Source organism: Epargyreus clarus, unplaced genomic scaffold, assembly GCF_041222505.1.
Source record: "Epargyreus clarus isolate Ecla_fem2 unplaced genomic scaffold, WU_Ecla_fem_2.2 ptg000008l, whole genome shotgun sequence".
NCBI classification, from domain to species: Eukaryota; Metazoa; Arthropoda; class Insecta; order Lepidoptera; family Hesperiidae; genus Epargyreus; species Epargyreus clarus.
This window is the reverse complement of record NW_027332216.1, coordinates 13,858,208-13,874,759: the sequence shown is the minus strand read 5'-3', so window position 1 is coordinate 13,874,759 and position 16,552 is coordinate 13,858,208. Positions and strand designations below refer to the sequence as shown.

Genomic DNA, 16,552 nt, shown 5'->3' with positions numbered 1-16,552 from the left:
CCCTTCAATAAAGTTCTGTGCGCCCTTAAACTATTATTAATTTAGACAAGAAAATTTTAAAATTCTTAGTTTCTACTGTACGTAAAACAACAAGGTGGTTCGATTCCGGCGGCACAACTGCCACGCCTCATAACAGCAGTGTTAAGCGCTGCTGTGTTCTGGTGGTGTACTACAACAATTAAAAAAAAACAACATCGACTGTGACGCGCTTACGTTATGTTTGGTCAAAAAAAAGATGGCGCTCGCCATGGATTTTTAATTTAGTATATCACTCTTTACGTTGCCGACCTCTGTACTATAATATACTATCCCCACTGTGCCACTGAGCACTAGCCTTGTAGATTGAGGACAACTGTACTTAACATAGTAAGTTAATGTGAATGTTACAAAATGGTGTATGTTAAGAACTATACAACAGTGACTTAACTTTAACTAAGACAATTTCACACATCTTTAAAACTATTTACGATTGTAAATGTTAACAGATACGTGTTTTTGCTGTTTGAAAATAGCCTTATAATATGTTTAGCTCGCTAGTTTAGCTATGCGTTATCTATTGCGATCTAATTAACTATGTTTAATAAAATGGAAATTCAAAAATACACTGCGTTTCTGATATGCACAGTAACAGACTTTAATATGTATACAAAATAATACTCATGATTTTTATACATTGTATAACCGGTCACAAGTGTTTGTGCAGCTTTACAATTATTAGTTAATGTAATTATTTACACATGATGACATTTTATTATAAGCTATAAACCTACAGTTGGTAGGTTTACTTGAAAACTATATTTATTACGTATACGAATTTGTGTGGAAGTTTAAATATATAATATTGTAATACTATTTATTATTATTATTGTATTTTTCGTCTTAAAATGAAACATTATGTACAAATGTGGAACGGAATTATGAGCATTAGAATTAGATAATTATGATAAATATATATTAATATAAAATTATTGTTGAGTGAAATTAAAATGTTTACAACGATTGTGGTGATATATTTTTATTTTGATTTTGAATGTTTGTTTTACGTTTATAATATAGAATGATATATTATCATAAGTATAACAATAATATGAAGTTTGTGTATAGCTGCCATAGATATAGGATGTCGCGACAAAATTCTAAGTCTATGATAGCTGCTTATATTCAACCATGCCTTCTACCAAGATAGAGCCTTTAGCGGTCAAACGCGCAGAGGGTTCCTCGTTCAATCCCCGTACAGGCAGATATCTGGATGATACATTTAGATATCTTTTATGTGTTTGGTTGGTGGTGTCCATGGCACCCAAAACACAAGGAATCGTAGTATTGCACCGAGTGTAGAAAGCAGCTTTATTTTCAGCTATAAATACAATCCTACTTGGAATCTATGACAGATGACCATAAGCAGTAACCACATACTATTGGCGAGTTGCATGTTCGTTTGTTATTAAAAATAACAATTTAATTAGTACTCTTACGCTCGCAGACTGTTCGATGTTTTCCGTATTATGTAAGGCAATGTAAATTATTTAATTTGCTGTACGATTATTTTTTTCTAATAATTGCCTTGGCGTCAACTTGACTATAAATGGTTATACATATTATGTCAGCATGCATTTCAAGGTTATGTTAATTAATATAATATGACTATGGCAGTGTAAATTACTTGACTGTTCTTTTGTACAATCAGTTGGAAATAAGCCCTAAATACGCTAATTTAATAATAAATTCAAATAAGATTTGATCCATCCAATTTAATCGAAAAAAATTAGCATTCTTCGGATATCGCAGTGAATTCACAATTACTAATATTTTTGGTCTCATACCGCTCATTTTTACTCTCCTCAATGGCGCCTTAGATCTTACCTTCCTGCCTTCTCTCTTCTTATATACCACGGCTGTTTACAATATAGGGTGCTTAAAAGGATGATTCGGGTCTTGAAGATACCCTCTGGCTACGTGCTTCGCCTAAAGACGCTGGCGTTGTGAGCTCCAAAAAACTTACACAAAGACAACGTCTAAACTCTTAAACTCTTTTTACCTGAACCAGTTGTAGTAAGATGAATGCACGGCGAGCTTATAATAAGGCTACGAAATCTGTAATCTTAAGTTTTCTTTTTAGGCGCCTAAATAAACAATGCTTCGGAGCAAATATAACTATTTTATTATGAAAACGAGGAAATAATTTTTATTATTAAATAGAAATTGTTCCTGGGCATGTTGTTGAGTTATCTATCATAGTTAAATATTAATTTATGTAAATAATTTTATAAGAAATACAAACGTATATTTTAGTAGGTTTATTTTATAGAATCACCACATTCAGTTACATAGTACTTAATTTATATATGTTACAACTACATGTAATGTACACTCGGGAGAGATTTATATTTATGTTTATTTTTATTTGCTCCACGAGTGAAATACAATAAATATGTTTTGTGACAGAAAATGTATTTACAGTTTTTAAATGTTATTACTTATATGTAGGGGTCCATCCACACGTAACTAAATTATAATTTAATTAAATATATTCAACATATTATAATCATATCTTTACTATGTTTGCTAAATAACTTTACTTATATGTATTAACTAATTTCAAAATTACCAGATTTTTGGGCTGTATAAAAAAATGGCGTTTAAATCAATATAATATGATGTTAGTTACGTGTGTACTGTCCTTAAAAGTTGTAAAGGTATACGCACATTTATTTTACTACTTTGATATTTTTATTTGGAAAAAGTGTTTGCACAAACGAGGCCGAATTTTACAAATTTATATTAAATTTGGTGCACATTGCCGTTATAAAATATTATAACTTTTACTAACACAACTATGTTAATCGTAATGTTTTTATGATATTACAACAATTGCTAAGGTTTGCTACATTTGTGAAACGTTAACCAATGCAATTTTAAAACAATTTTAGTCGTACTGTGGCAGCACCGTGTGATCTACACTTTAACGAAATATAGAGCTGTAATGTTACGTCTTAAAAGTTAAACAAAAGGACCATGCAAATGAGCCCACTTTTAAACATTATTCAACAGAGATGAGTCCTATATCATGAGTTACTAATTTTATGGCAGCTAAGTTCACATCAGTTCAAAAATTGTGTTTTGTTATATTCTCAATGTATGAAATGTTCATTTATTTATGCGTACAGCTTATATAAAACTATCTGTGTCTCGTCTTAACGAATAGTGCTCAAAAGGGGCATGGTCCATAAATATACATTCCCGACTCTAATTATACAATTATTTATATTATTAGTAGTACTACATTATCTGACTACTTAAATATATGAATGCAGAAATAAAAATATCACGTTTTATTTTATAACCAAAAATAAAATATAAGGAACAAGTAACATGCTAATAAATTTTAAATAAACAATGGAAGAATGTATAAATATAAAAAAGGAATTATTTTCAGAGTTTCGTACCCGAAGGGTAAAAACGAAACTATTACTAAGCCTCCGCTGTCTATCTGTCCATCACAGGGCTCTATTTCCTGAGCTGTAATATATAGATACTTGATTTTTTTTAGTGTATATAATGGTGGCCGCTATAACACCAAATACTAAAAATAAAGTTGAAAATAAATAGGGGTCACCATAAAAGATAACGATATTTTTCAACGTTTCCCCCTTCATCTATTGAACCGTAAACGTAGATACATCAAGATTTCACAATGCATATGCTTTAATGGCTACTATACATTTAAATTTACTATAAATTACTTAATGAATTTAATTTCATACATTACTATAAATTTGGTTTTTAAAGTGTTCCATAACCAGACTGTAAACACGGGAATCTATTACTATGCTTCCGTTCAGTTTGTCTGTCACAGACCTACTTCTACAGAGAAATACATGCCTGTTTTTTTCAACTACTGTACCTAAAAGTACCTTAAAACATGATCCATTTGAAATCTCCGAGTCCTTCTAATGGACATTTAGTTTTATATCCAATATATTAGGTATAGAATACCTGGCTACACTACCATTGTATGCTTAAAACATATTGTCTAAAACAGATCCTTTAAATTTCTTTAAAGCTTGCTCTTCTATTTCTTTCATCTTTGAATCAAAAACATCATCTGTCTCTTTCTTTACGTTCGTTACTTTTACCTTACTTTCTTGATCCACTGTTTCATTGTTACTTTCTTTAATTTTACCTTGAGTAATTTCTTCTTTAGTAGGTTCACCTCCATGAGAACTTGCATGTTCACCTTTGATCTCTTTATCTCCAATACTGATGTTTGCATTTTCAGTCCCATCATTGACACTGCAAGTACTTTTATCTCCATCATCTCCAATGCAACTTTCATCATCACCTTTTATCCCTCCATCATTGCGAGTATTTTCAACTTTATCATTTCCAATGCAAGTTCCATCTACATTCATCTCATAGCCACTGCGAGTACCATCCCCATCTTTACCCAATTCTTGTTTTGAATTCTCTCCATCCGCACTAATAGAAAATACATTTTGGATTTTCGGTGTGTAGACGTCCATTGGATTGAATACAACTTCTTCAAAGTGTTTAGTATTTTCCAGGTCTTTGACAACACTGTAACTTTGCGAACTTTGTGCAATAACTTTTTCGTTTGATATATTATTTTCAACTTTAACGATGTCATCGACAGCATTGCCGAAATCCAGCGAACTGTCACTATTTGCTTCTTCTGTTTTTACTGTATCTTTCACGTTAGGATCCAAAACTTTATCATCTAGTTTTTCTATAGCCATGTTTGAGTTACTATCCGATGCCAAAGGTTCATTATCTCGTATGAAACTCTCCACGTCCATTTTAGATTCCTCCTTTTCATTTGTATCTGTTCTAGGTTTTTTAGAGTGATTAGTAGATGTACTCGTACCATCATCGACCTTAGCATGTGAATTTTCAGTTTTTGTGCTACATTCTGGCTCTGGTGCCTCTGTGAATTTGGGTACATCCGGGTAATTGCGGGAGCGTTTTCTTTTTGTCCCTGAAGCATCTTTATTCTTTGATTTTCGCGACGTATGTTTAGTCTCTGGCTGTATAGGCAGAAACATCAATTGTATTAACAATATAGTTTTTAAAAATTTTTGCAATTTTGCACATTTTTGCAATTCAAGCTCATGTGTCGCCAGTGTAAGATAACCTCTAGGATCTTATCAACTAGTGATAACAGAAGCTTAGTTGTTACGCACCATAAATCGTGATTGATAATGTCCTCCATTAAAAATAAATTAAAATTGCCAAGAGATTTGTAAATTGCAAAAATGTCTACCTGTTGTGTTCTTTGAAAAGTATTTTCTGGAACAGACACTGATAAGCCGTTCTAAGTTAGTCCTTAGGTAGCAATGAATCTGTGGCCTACCTCGGGTAGGACTCTGATGCAGGTAGTATCAGTTATTGAATACATATGTCCATGGCCAACAGTAGACATACCATCAGGTGCACTGCATACTGTGTCATCACAGACCGTTTCCTACTAATATAAATAAAATATGTGAAGTCATTAAACCTACCTTATTATAAATAAAACGCCTCAACATGCTGCGTCTTATCATGAATTCATCAAGACATGAATCTAGTAACAATTCCTGGCTTAACGGAACAAGAGGAGCCTCAAGTTCATCCTCAAACATAATGATGTTTCCCTCGAACAACTCTTTCAAACGTGAGTCTAGCGGGCCATTGATCCATGTATAGATAGGACCCAGTATCTCCAGGTGCTCCTGAAAATTTTAAAACAAAATTATGACGTAAGAAAAAATTTTTTCTACTCGGGTTTTACATCGGTATTTTAGAGTCCAGGTAACTTGGACTCGTAAAGTACTGGGCAAAAGCCAAGTATCTTGTTACTCTGACGAATCTCCCGCAAGTCCGCTCTGAAGTTGTTGCGAGCAGGTGTAGTCATACAATTTGCTATGGCGACGCGATTCATTTCTATATTCAGAGCAGACTAGCAGTTTTACGCGGACTATAATTTTTTAATTGCTTACTAACGTTGACATGTTTAAAAATCGATGAACTGTGAATGGATGCTGTGTCCAAGACTGTGGTCTTTTGTAACTCTATAAAGATGGATTTTCGTAAATCTAATTCTCGGATGGTTATATGGAGGCTTTTTGGTATAATTCCAATATTATTAAAATTATTATTAATACGTAAAACCTTAAAAGAATAGCCAATGTCACTCCCACAATTTAGATGGATCCAACAACACCTCGTATGTTACATACGCTTAAAAAATATTTTGGCTGGACCACATTTATATAAGTAAACAACAACCGACCAATATGTAATTTTTGTATGAATGTGTAACAAACATCCATATAGCCATCCTGATCTGACCAATACGTAACAATTATAACATCATGAACCCTTTGTGGTTTGACTGACGGCACCACGGCCACACCTAATTCTGCCTCATACCAGAAGTGTCAAACACTGCTGTGTTCTGGTTTGAAGTGTGGTAAGGGAGACATACTTTTCCAACGCGTTTCAGCTTAGTCCTCAGGCGTAGCGGCGCATCTGTGGTATTTCAGTATTTTTTATGACAGAGTTACAAACATCCATTAAACCATTCTGATCTGACCAGCGTGTAACAATTATCCACTTTTATATTATTAGTAAGACGTAAGATTAACCTTCAAATCTATTGCGGTGATCCATATTTTAAAATCCACTTTTAGCTGCATTTTGCACATTGTGTCGTCATCGTGTTCTATATTCACTGCAAGCATGCTCCATACCCGGTTACAGCATGTAGACATATCAGACATACTTTTTAAGATGATTTTGCTTCTTACAAAAATATTGGCGGGATCAACGGCAATGTCATCTGTAATGTGAAAAATAAGCCAAATGCATTATAAACTACAGTTATACTATACAAAATCTATAAATATCTTTTCATACACACACATACAGGCAAACACACACTGAGTCTAAAGGTAGTAGAAACCTCTGTGGTACGACTCCGGCGGCACCACCACCACACCCATTCCTGTCTATTAACAGCAGTGTTAAGCGCTTTTGTGTTCTGGTTTGAAGGATGTAGTGAGGAAGACATACTTTTTTAAGGCATTCCAACTTAAGCCTTAGGGGTAACCAAATCTTATCTGAGGTTTATCACAGATGTCCATGGGCGACATTATTATAAAAAGAGGGTTTTTTTATAATATACGAGTAGCAGACGAGCATGCAGTCCACCTTATGGTAAGTGGCTACTGCCACCCATGGACATCTGTAACAACCCAGATATGATTAGATATTCTCATCTGATGTCGGCCAAAGATGCGCCGCTAACCCTGAGGACTAAGCTGGAACGCCTTGGAAAAATATGTCTCCCTTCCACACTCTTTAAACCGGAACACAGCAGTGCTTAACACTGCTGTTATAAGGCAGAAATAGGTGTGGGGGTAGGGTCGCCGGAGTTGAACCACAAAGGGTTCTACCACCTTCAAAACTCTACTTCCTTCAAACTTAACATCAGATGAACCATACACAGACAACTGCTTATTACTAAAGTAACTTCATAATTGTTATTATAATTCACCTTTTTTAACAGTAGTCCACGCGCCAAATAGTTGTACCCAATCTTCTTTTTCTTGGTTGTGCTTATAAATAATGAGCACAGGTCGCTCCAACTCCTCAATAATAGAACTTATGAACAACACAACCATGACACGTCTGCCAGAGCACGCCGAATAATTTACGAGAACACCTGGTTTTCCCTGGTGAGGATAATAGCAAAATTAACATTTATTCAATCACTTTTAAGGTTTTATACAAGGTTTGTAAGCAATGCCTTTATACATACTATTTCTTTATATGTTTGGTTTTTTTCTTATATCTGTGCATAAATCCTTACTAATATTATAAATGCGAAAGTAACTCTGTCTGTCTGTATGTCTCTTTTTCACGCCTAAACCACTGAACCGATTTTAATGAAATTCTGTACAAAGATAATCTGAGATCCTAGAATGGACATAGGATAGTTTTTATCGTGGAAATCCCACGGGAACTAGGGATAGCGATCTTAGATCTATTAATGGGAGAATCGATCTTTTTGACCAAAAAATCGATTATTTTAATTGATCTCCAGTAATGGATTGATTCAGTGAATCAATCTTTCAACCCAGAAGTTCGAAATTCGATTTTTTCATAATTTACTTACAGTTACTTTACTTATCCATGTTAGTTTTATAGAATCGGAAACTATGCATTTGATCAAGTGATGATCTTTAGCAAAGTTGTTGTTGAGACCCCACAAAGGTTTGGGAGTTGGTAAGATCAATTTTCGACAGATGGCACGACTGTCATTCCAATGCACGTACAAATTTTCTGTTTTATGTATGTCATATTATTTCTTTAAACTGCGGGCGAAGCCGCGGGCACCAAGTGACACCACTAGTAATAAATAAATAAATAATAATTATAATAATATCACTATTTGTGAATATAGGTATACAGGTTTTTTTAGACATTACCAAAAGGTGCTCTATATTCAACCCTTATGGGCTTACAAATATTTATTGTCATAACCTAACATACCATAAACATAATAATCTAATATATAAAATTCTCGTGTCACAGTTTTCGTTGCCATACTCCTCCGAAACGGCTTGACCGATTTTGATGAAATTTTTTGTGCTTATCTGGTATCTATGAGAATCGGCCAACATCTATTTTTCATCCCCCTAAATGATAAGGGTTGTTCACCCTTAACATTTTTCGGGTCAGCTAGTTTATTTATATAAGTCTGATAACAATAAGCAATGGCAAAACTTTTAATTGTATATGTAATTATAATTATTCATTAGCCAATAAATTGAGATTTGGTTAGAATGCAATTAATAAAGTCCCAATAAAAGATGTTCCAACCTACTCCCATTCAAAAAAACTTACATCTTCAGAAGGTGGAGGATTTTTTTAATAATAATAATAGCCCTTCATTTCCGAATTTGAATTTTTTTCCTAATACATTAGTTAGTTAGTTACTCTATTTTCACAGAATGTCTCTCAACTCGGTGTTCCTTGCGGCATAGGCCTCCTCCAACTCCTTCCATTGCTGTCTATAATTAGCTACTCTTAGGGGAAGGGGAGGTATTTACCTTTCTATATTTTTCGAAGAGGAAACGTATCCCATCAATCTGATGCTTTGCTAAGCCTATACCAGGCACCGAGATGTTTCCATTTGGACCCACTTCAAGATAAAGCCTCTTGGTATCATCAGTAATGTATCCCGACATTTTGTTGTATACTGTACGGAGTGCTGTAAAAAAGGCATATTTTTTATTAATTTGGCATTCGGGCTACCTAAGAGTAAGCTACCAGCTTAGAGAGTCTAAGATCAAAGCCTATCAGTATAGTCAAGTTAACTGAAGGGGGCAGAGCAGATGTTGCATATCGACCCAGAGCAGAAGCATTTGTGGCTACTTATATTATATTGGTTGGTAAGTGGCTTCTATCGCTCATGGACATCACATAATTAAAGTCTTAACTAAGGTTGGCCACAAGAGACTAGGTTGGAATGCTTAGGATCAGTATGTGTATCTTACATACTATTCAAACTGTTTTATACTTACTTTAATCAATAAACAATGTTTTATGAATTGGTTTGATTCAGCCTGTTTAGGATCGAGAGAGTCATGATAAGGATGTACAGCATCTCCAGGTAGAAGAGCGCCACGAACACGGAGACACTGGTCTTGTGGACGGCAGTGTCCTCAAACTCTTGCATAATATGCCGGTTTCGGTTCACTAGGTCCCAAAACATGGGAACTATTTTATTCTACGCACCTAATAAACTTTACGAACACTTTTTAGTCTGTGCATACATCACGCTACGGTGCGAACATTATTACGCAAAATTCGAATTTAGAATTTTATTTACGACTCAATCATAACAACACTTGTTTGTACTTGTTTGAATTAGTCAATCAGTAGTCACGTACGTAATGTGTTGTTATTACCAAATAAATGACAAAGTGGATGGAATTAGAGAAGCTAGAATGATGGAGGATAGCTTTAGGAGTATATTATTTATTAAATTGTAATGAGAAAACAAATATTATTTGATCTTTCTCCATTTAACTTGATTTAACAATTTAATTAATTTCAGAATTTGCAAGTTTGCAACTAACAGTGACAGTCTGACAGTAATGACAATGACAAGTCGGATTCTTTTTAAAAAAAATCTGTTTGGTGCCTTGGATTCTCTTATTTCTGGTTACCTTATTTTTGTTTTCGACATCAAAGCGATCAGAGTAAATATCACAAGAGCGCGCTTTACCGACATAGAAACCAGAGTTAACTTGAGAACGAAATTGCGTTTTGCAGGCATGTAGACGCAATTTGCCTACGAGCGGAGGGTTACAGCTGCTGGATTCTAATTTTGCGTTGGCAAGGGTAAGAGACGCGAGACAGAGGGGGGGTGGGAAGGTTGGGGTAGAGGGCGCCTCTCTCTTCTCCTTTTGGGGGCGTGGCCATTTTTCGACGGTCGATACAGGCATGGTCGGTTGTGAAGTCATGAGAATATTAATTAATTAACTATACTCACCAAAGGAAAAGCCAAAATTCACGTAGAGAAATGGAAACAAACGATGATTTAACTATTTAGGGTTACTGCACATTTAATATACTGTTTATAAGTTTCATTTTGTGTTCGCTACGGTTATCATATAAATCGGATCGTTACATCGTATAACACAAAAACACTTATAGAAGATTGTTGACAAAATATCACTTTCGCAAGAATTAACAAAAAGGGTGTGTGTATTAATGTACACACGTAGAAGTGAAACTTTTTCATGATATATTAGTTGCTTTTATTATATATTTAACATGAATTGATCATGTGAAGTTTACGCAGAAAAGAAATCATTTCGTATCAAATTATAGCCATTTCATTATAGGACAAATGAATGAAAATAAAAAATTAAAGTGAAAATCTTACCTTCTGCCTTTTTTCGATCTCTATATTATTTTGCACGCACTCCACCTGATTTTCTACGTTTTCGTTGAATTGAAAAACCACCATTCGCTACCGAAATTTCCTTATTTCCTGAGCTCTACACTCTAGCATACGATGTGTTAATGATTCTGGATGTTAATAGTGGACTGACAAATGATCACTAACTGCTGAAGTTTCTTTCTTACGAGCTCTGTATGCCCTTGAGCGCTCAGCTGGTGTTGCTGCGCGTTTAATAATTGTAGTTATTGAACCACTAAGTTGTGAACAATGACGACAATGGACATCAACTTCATATATTATTTTATCAGTAGAAACCATTGAATCCGAAAATCAATTATAAATTCAAAGCCCGTATTGTAGTATTACTACTAGTAATAATAGTTTTTATTTAAAAAGTAAATTAGAGTAATCCAATCAACAGGACAAGTTTTAAGCAAATAATTGAAATTATCTATCTATCTCATAGATAAGTAAAGATTACTCACTCCTAACAAGAAAATGTACCCAGTTTTGAGAATTGAAATAGTTGCGTAAAAAAGTTTTGCCACGTCTCCGTGCTAAAATGTCCCTAAAATATTTGAAATAATTATTTATTTATTACGTAAATTACGCAGTATTAGTTATTTATTCGTAAATTTTCTCTAAAAATGTTTTTATTTGTCAAGAATTCAAAAAAAGATCTTACTAAAATAAGCCGTTTGTGGCTTCATTCAATTTCAAGGCGGCGAAGTATCTTTACTAATCTATGATCTATCTAAAGTTTCACTATTTATTAAAAATGAATTTGAATAAGTCGATTAATTATATATATTGGTCATTTTTTATTTTATTTTAATTAGAAAAATAACTAATATTTCGCGAAAATGTACCACTTTTTACGTGTTTTTTTTTTGTACACACACATTTTTTGTACTTAAAAATGTTTGAATGCTGTTTTACTCACCTTTTTCCAATTTTTTGTTAGATTCTTCGAGAACAATATTTTCTTTTGAATATATTGGTTTTTCAATAGAGTCAAGTATTCCTGTTTTTCTATCTGGCCGGCAATCAAATTTTTTGGGAATACATTCTGGTTTCATGCGCACTTTTGACACCGAGCCCATCAAATGATAACGCATATAATTTTCCATGTCATTTGGCAGCTGAAAGGAGAGTGGGAATTCATTGGGAAGAATAAAACGCCATAACTTCACTATATTATATTCATTCCTCTGCTTCACAGTAACATCATCTCAGAAAATCTCGTACTAAAAACGAATATCTATTTCCATGTATTAAACGTGGTAAATTTCCAGAACACGATGGGCTCAGTGTCGAGCATCTAAAACACGCGGGTTACATCTACCGAGGGTCTCTCTATGTTCTTTTCTATGTGCATGAGCCACTAGTACTTACCAGCTGACTTAATAAAAACCATTGTAGTGCCCATAGTTAAGAGCAGGACAGGAGACATCTCTGATGCGGGAAATTATCGGCCTATTTCTCTCGCTACTGTTACAGCTAAGGTGTTGGATGATTTGTCGGACTCTTACTTGCAAAGATACTTAAACATACATGATGCACAGTTTGGGTTTCGGTCTGGTCTATCAACTGAGAATGCAATACTGTGTCTTAAGCATGCTGTCCAATACTATACCGATCGTAGAACACCGGTGTACGCCTGCTTCCTGGAACTCTTCAAGGCCTTCGATCTCGTCTCTTACGACGTGCTTTGGACAAAAATGGCACATAGGGAAATGCCGATGGAGATGATTAATCTGTTCAGGTATTGGTATGCAAATCAGACTAACTTTGTAGTGTGGAGTGAGGCAGAGGGGGGTTAACCTTGTCCAAGCTCTTCAATCTGTGCATCAATGACCTCATAGTCGGGCTCAGCGGTATGCGTGTAGGATGTCGTATCGGTGGTATTTCATTTAACAACGTTAGCCATGCGGACGACATGGTGCTTTTGGGGCCGACTGTTGGAGCAATCAGAGAACTGCTATCTCGCTTGTGACGTCTATGCCGCATCACACGGTCTCGTATACAATGTAAAAAAGAGCGAGTAGGTACATGGTGTTTAAGGCTGCCAGTAAATATCCTGAACCCTTCCCTGCGATTACCTACCTGGTGATAATCTCAAATAGGGTTTATCAATTCAAATATCTAGGACATGTCCTTACAGACAGCCTTAGATAGATGTAGTTATCTAGAGGGAACGCAGAGCGCTTGTCGTTCGAGGTAATATACGGACCCGTAGGTTTGCCCGCTGTTCACGACAGGTCTAAATTACACTTTTTAAGCCGTACTGTCAGGGAATGTAGGTATACGGGAGGACTATGGATTGCTTATGGCAAAAACTCACTAAGCGCTCTGCGCATACAGTATAATAATGTTTTTAGGATGATGTTGGGACTTCCAGGGGGCCTACCACCATGTTTTAAAAACCATCATAGTTCAGGAAAATTCTATTTTCCTCCTTAAAACAGTAAAGTATTCCGTCTTACACAGTTGAACAAACTTAAACCCTTATTAATTTTTCGCTTATCCATTGTATAAAACCAACTGAAAATGACATATTTTGCTTAAAAAGTTAAATTCCCTGTAAAAAAAGTAAAAGTATGATTAAAATAATATTGTGTTAAGAGATGGTAGTAACCCCCCAGCTAGCAACTACACCTTTGCACTGAAATATAAGAACAGTTCCACGCTGGGAATACTTAGACCGGTAAAGTTAAATCAGACTCGTTCAACCTTATTTTTTATATCGTATATAAAGTAATATCCATATTTTCATGTTAATTTAATTAGAGTTATTTAAAAAACTATAGCAAACCATGTCTAATACTAAGATGATAAATTTTAGCAGCACCCCAAAAATTTCAGTTTACTCTCGGATTGACGTCACATCGGCGTCAAAATGGCGATCAGAGAGGTACAGGCTAAAAATCTTGCTAAAAATTGTGTATTTTAAAAGTGGAATATTGATTTTTACGTTTATTTGATTGCTGCTTGTGTGCTGGCAGAGCGAAGTAGAGATGGTTGAACACAAGATTTTAATGAAGTAGAGCGCCAAAATGCTAGTCCGCTCCGAACATAGAAACGAGAAGAGCCGCAACAATTAAAAGTAGATATTAGCGGGACAACGCGGAAACCCCCGGGCCCCCGTCCGCTGCCAGCTCTCGCTTACGGGTACATAGCTGCGTTAGTGTGCCCTTACGTTACGGAATATATATGTATGCCAACTAAACCTGTGCGCAATTTCAGAGCGGACTAGAAGTTTGGCGTGGTATAGTCCGCGCAGGGATGATCGCGCGCACCGCCGCACAGATCACGTCTTCACCGAGTGCCACGGCCACCCGCCTGCCTACTCGCCACAGTTCGTTCCAGTGCCACATGAGATGTGTGCAACGAATATGTTTTTATTATAATAAGTTAAGGTATAAACATACTGGGGGGTTTCGGTTTGTAAGACATTCTTGACTTTGACGACACATTTTTATTCATGCGACACTTAGGAATGCGAATTATATTGAGGAACCGCACACCATCGATACACTTTAGGATTCATATTTATCCCATAAAGTAATGACAATTGGGTACTTGACAGTTATAACAATAAAATATGAAATATATTCAGTATGATAGCTTATAAGTAAACATAAATTATGCAGTATTTAGTTTAATTTTTAATACGTTCTAAGTATTTTAATTTTTTAAAAGAAATTTTCGATTTTTTATCTGTGGATTTTAAATCCCAAAACGGCGACAGTGCTGCCTTAAATGTCAGGTGACGTCACTACATGCATAATAAACAAGACAAATAAAAATGATATCGTTTGCTGTTAGAGTTGGTTGAATTTATGTTGTGAACCGAAATGAATCCACAGTATATTAAAGCTGATAGCGTGAATCTGCTTAAAGAAGATATACAATGCAATAAATAAAAATGAATACAAAAACTTCCGTGAAATAACCTATGGAAATCACAAATAAACAACGTAAGTAAAATATTCTTTATATTTACATTTAATCATTTCGGACAGTTAAAACATTTCTTAACCGATTTCCGATAGAAGAAAGGTTGTCTTTAAGTGATTATCAAGCATTTTAAACTATACTTATATTCTTATGTGAACTGCTCTAAGGTTATTTATTGGTTATATTTATATTTTCAGATCTTCGTGACACTCGTATAGTAACGACGCTATAGGGTATGTGCAGTTTAAGAGGCAGGCAAGTTTGTATTTTATGAAAAGTAAAAGTTGTCCTGAATACAAGGTACATCAAAAGTCATGCTCAGTGTCCATGACTGTATATGAAAAACAAAGTATTATTAAATGTGATGTCTGTCCTGCCTCCCAAGGATGCAGCAAACATGATTTAATGTGGAGTCATAGAAAGTGAGGAACAAAAAGTTTCAAAGCTGGTCAGCACTCTGAAGTACATAAAGAAATGGGAAATAGTAGTTCTTTACTTGAGTAACAAGATGAAGGAAGGAAAAAGACCATACAGTTGCTGTTATTGCACTACAGATTTCTCAAAATGATAATGATAAAAATTATATATCTAGTTGTTACAGAAAATAATTTAAAAAATGAAGAAAGTACACACTCAAGCAGCACAAAAATTCAGCTTCAATATACAAGAAAATAACAGCTTCAAAATTCTTTGAGGTTATCTGTAGTAAATATTGTAAATGTAACATATAATGAATAAAATATATACAAAAGTTCTATGGTGTGTACTCAATAATAGACCCATATAAACCTAACAAACAAAGCAGTCGGTTAATAAAAGATTAAAATTAGCAAATCATGTATTTTTAATTATACAGTCCTGTAAGTTAATCCGTGCACAAGTAATAATAACTCAGTCATCGAAATAGTTTGTTTCTTATTAATTACAGAATGAGGCCTTAAAATAGAGAATTCTCGTAGACGTCTTTTAATTCATTTATTCTATTCTTAACTAATACTATTCTAACTCTATTCTTATTGTAGACATCTTTATAATATATGAATACTTTAACATGCTGTTTTGTTCTGATTACATCCGGGTTTGATGATTTAGAGTATAGGAATCACTCCTTATTCTTTTTTCTCATTAATACTTCTATTATATGTTTGAATCCTCTGTCTGCAAGTTCTTTTAATGTTTATGAGATTTCGGTTTAGGAACGTGTATAAGCAAATTTGTTAGGATATTTAGCGATCGTACTTGTACACATCGTCACTGCACACGTCTTATAACTTGTCATTTATTTCAATTTTAGTTATAAAAGCTAAATAACTCCCTATTTTCTTCCGAGCGTTGTTTGTTTACAGTATAATGACGTTTCGCCACAAAATGACACTTGACCGCCTGATTTAACGCGACGTTCCGTTCACCGTAAAGAAACTTTGTTTTTTATTAATAAATAGCCCTTTTTTCGAAAAAGTGATCAATGAAAGGCATATATACTAATTCATTACAACACTTTCCCAAAAAGTGTCAAGTAGCCAATTACGAATCAAAACAATCAATAAATAACATAAAAGTGTTAACTATCTGCGCACTGTATATTTTGGTATTTTTTTCTTCAAACCTTTATCT

The 16,552-nt window shown here is 34.5% G+C and overlaps 1 protein-coding gene and 1 long non-coding RNA gene across 3 annotated transcripts; one reads left to right on the top strand and one right to left on the bottom strand.

Moving 5' to 3' along the window:
- Window positions 1-2,282: 2,282 nt before the first annotated feature.
- LOC140744520 (uncharacterized) lies at window positions 2,283-11,141 on the bottom strand. Of its 2 annotated transcripts, none has more exons than XM_073076147.1 (6): window positions 10,961-11,141; window positions 9,117-9,277; window positions 7,559-7,736; window positions 6,648-6,841; window positions 5,523-5,732; window positions 2,283-5,045 (listed from the first exon to the last, which is right to left on the bottom strand). In XM_073076147.1, the coding sequence occupies exons 2-6, from the start codon at window positions 9,252-9,254 to the stop codon at window positions 4,020-4,022; spliced, it is 1,746 nt and encodes a 581-aa protein (XP_072932248.1). In that variant the 5' UTR covers window positions 9,255-9,277; window positions 10,961-11,141; the 3' UTR covers window positions 2,283-4,019. The 2 variants fall into 2 exon arrangements, with proteins under 2 accessions (XP_072932248.1, XP_072932247.1); XM_073076146.1 differs by lacking the exon at window positions 10,961-11,141 and adding an exon at window positions 9,591-10,151.
- Window positions 11,142-14,606: 3,465 nt separating this feature from the next.
- On the top strand, window positions 14,607-15,772 carry LOC140744519 (uncharacterized). The gene is made up of 2 exons (XR_012102554.1): window positions 14,607-15,040; window positions 15,136-15,772. It is a non-coding gene; the product is annotated as an uncharacterized LOC140744519 (long non-coding RNA).
- The last annotated feature ends 780 nt before the right edge of the window (window positions 15,773-16,552 follow it).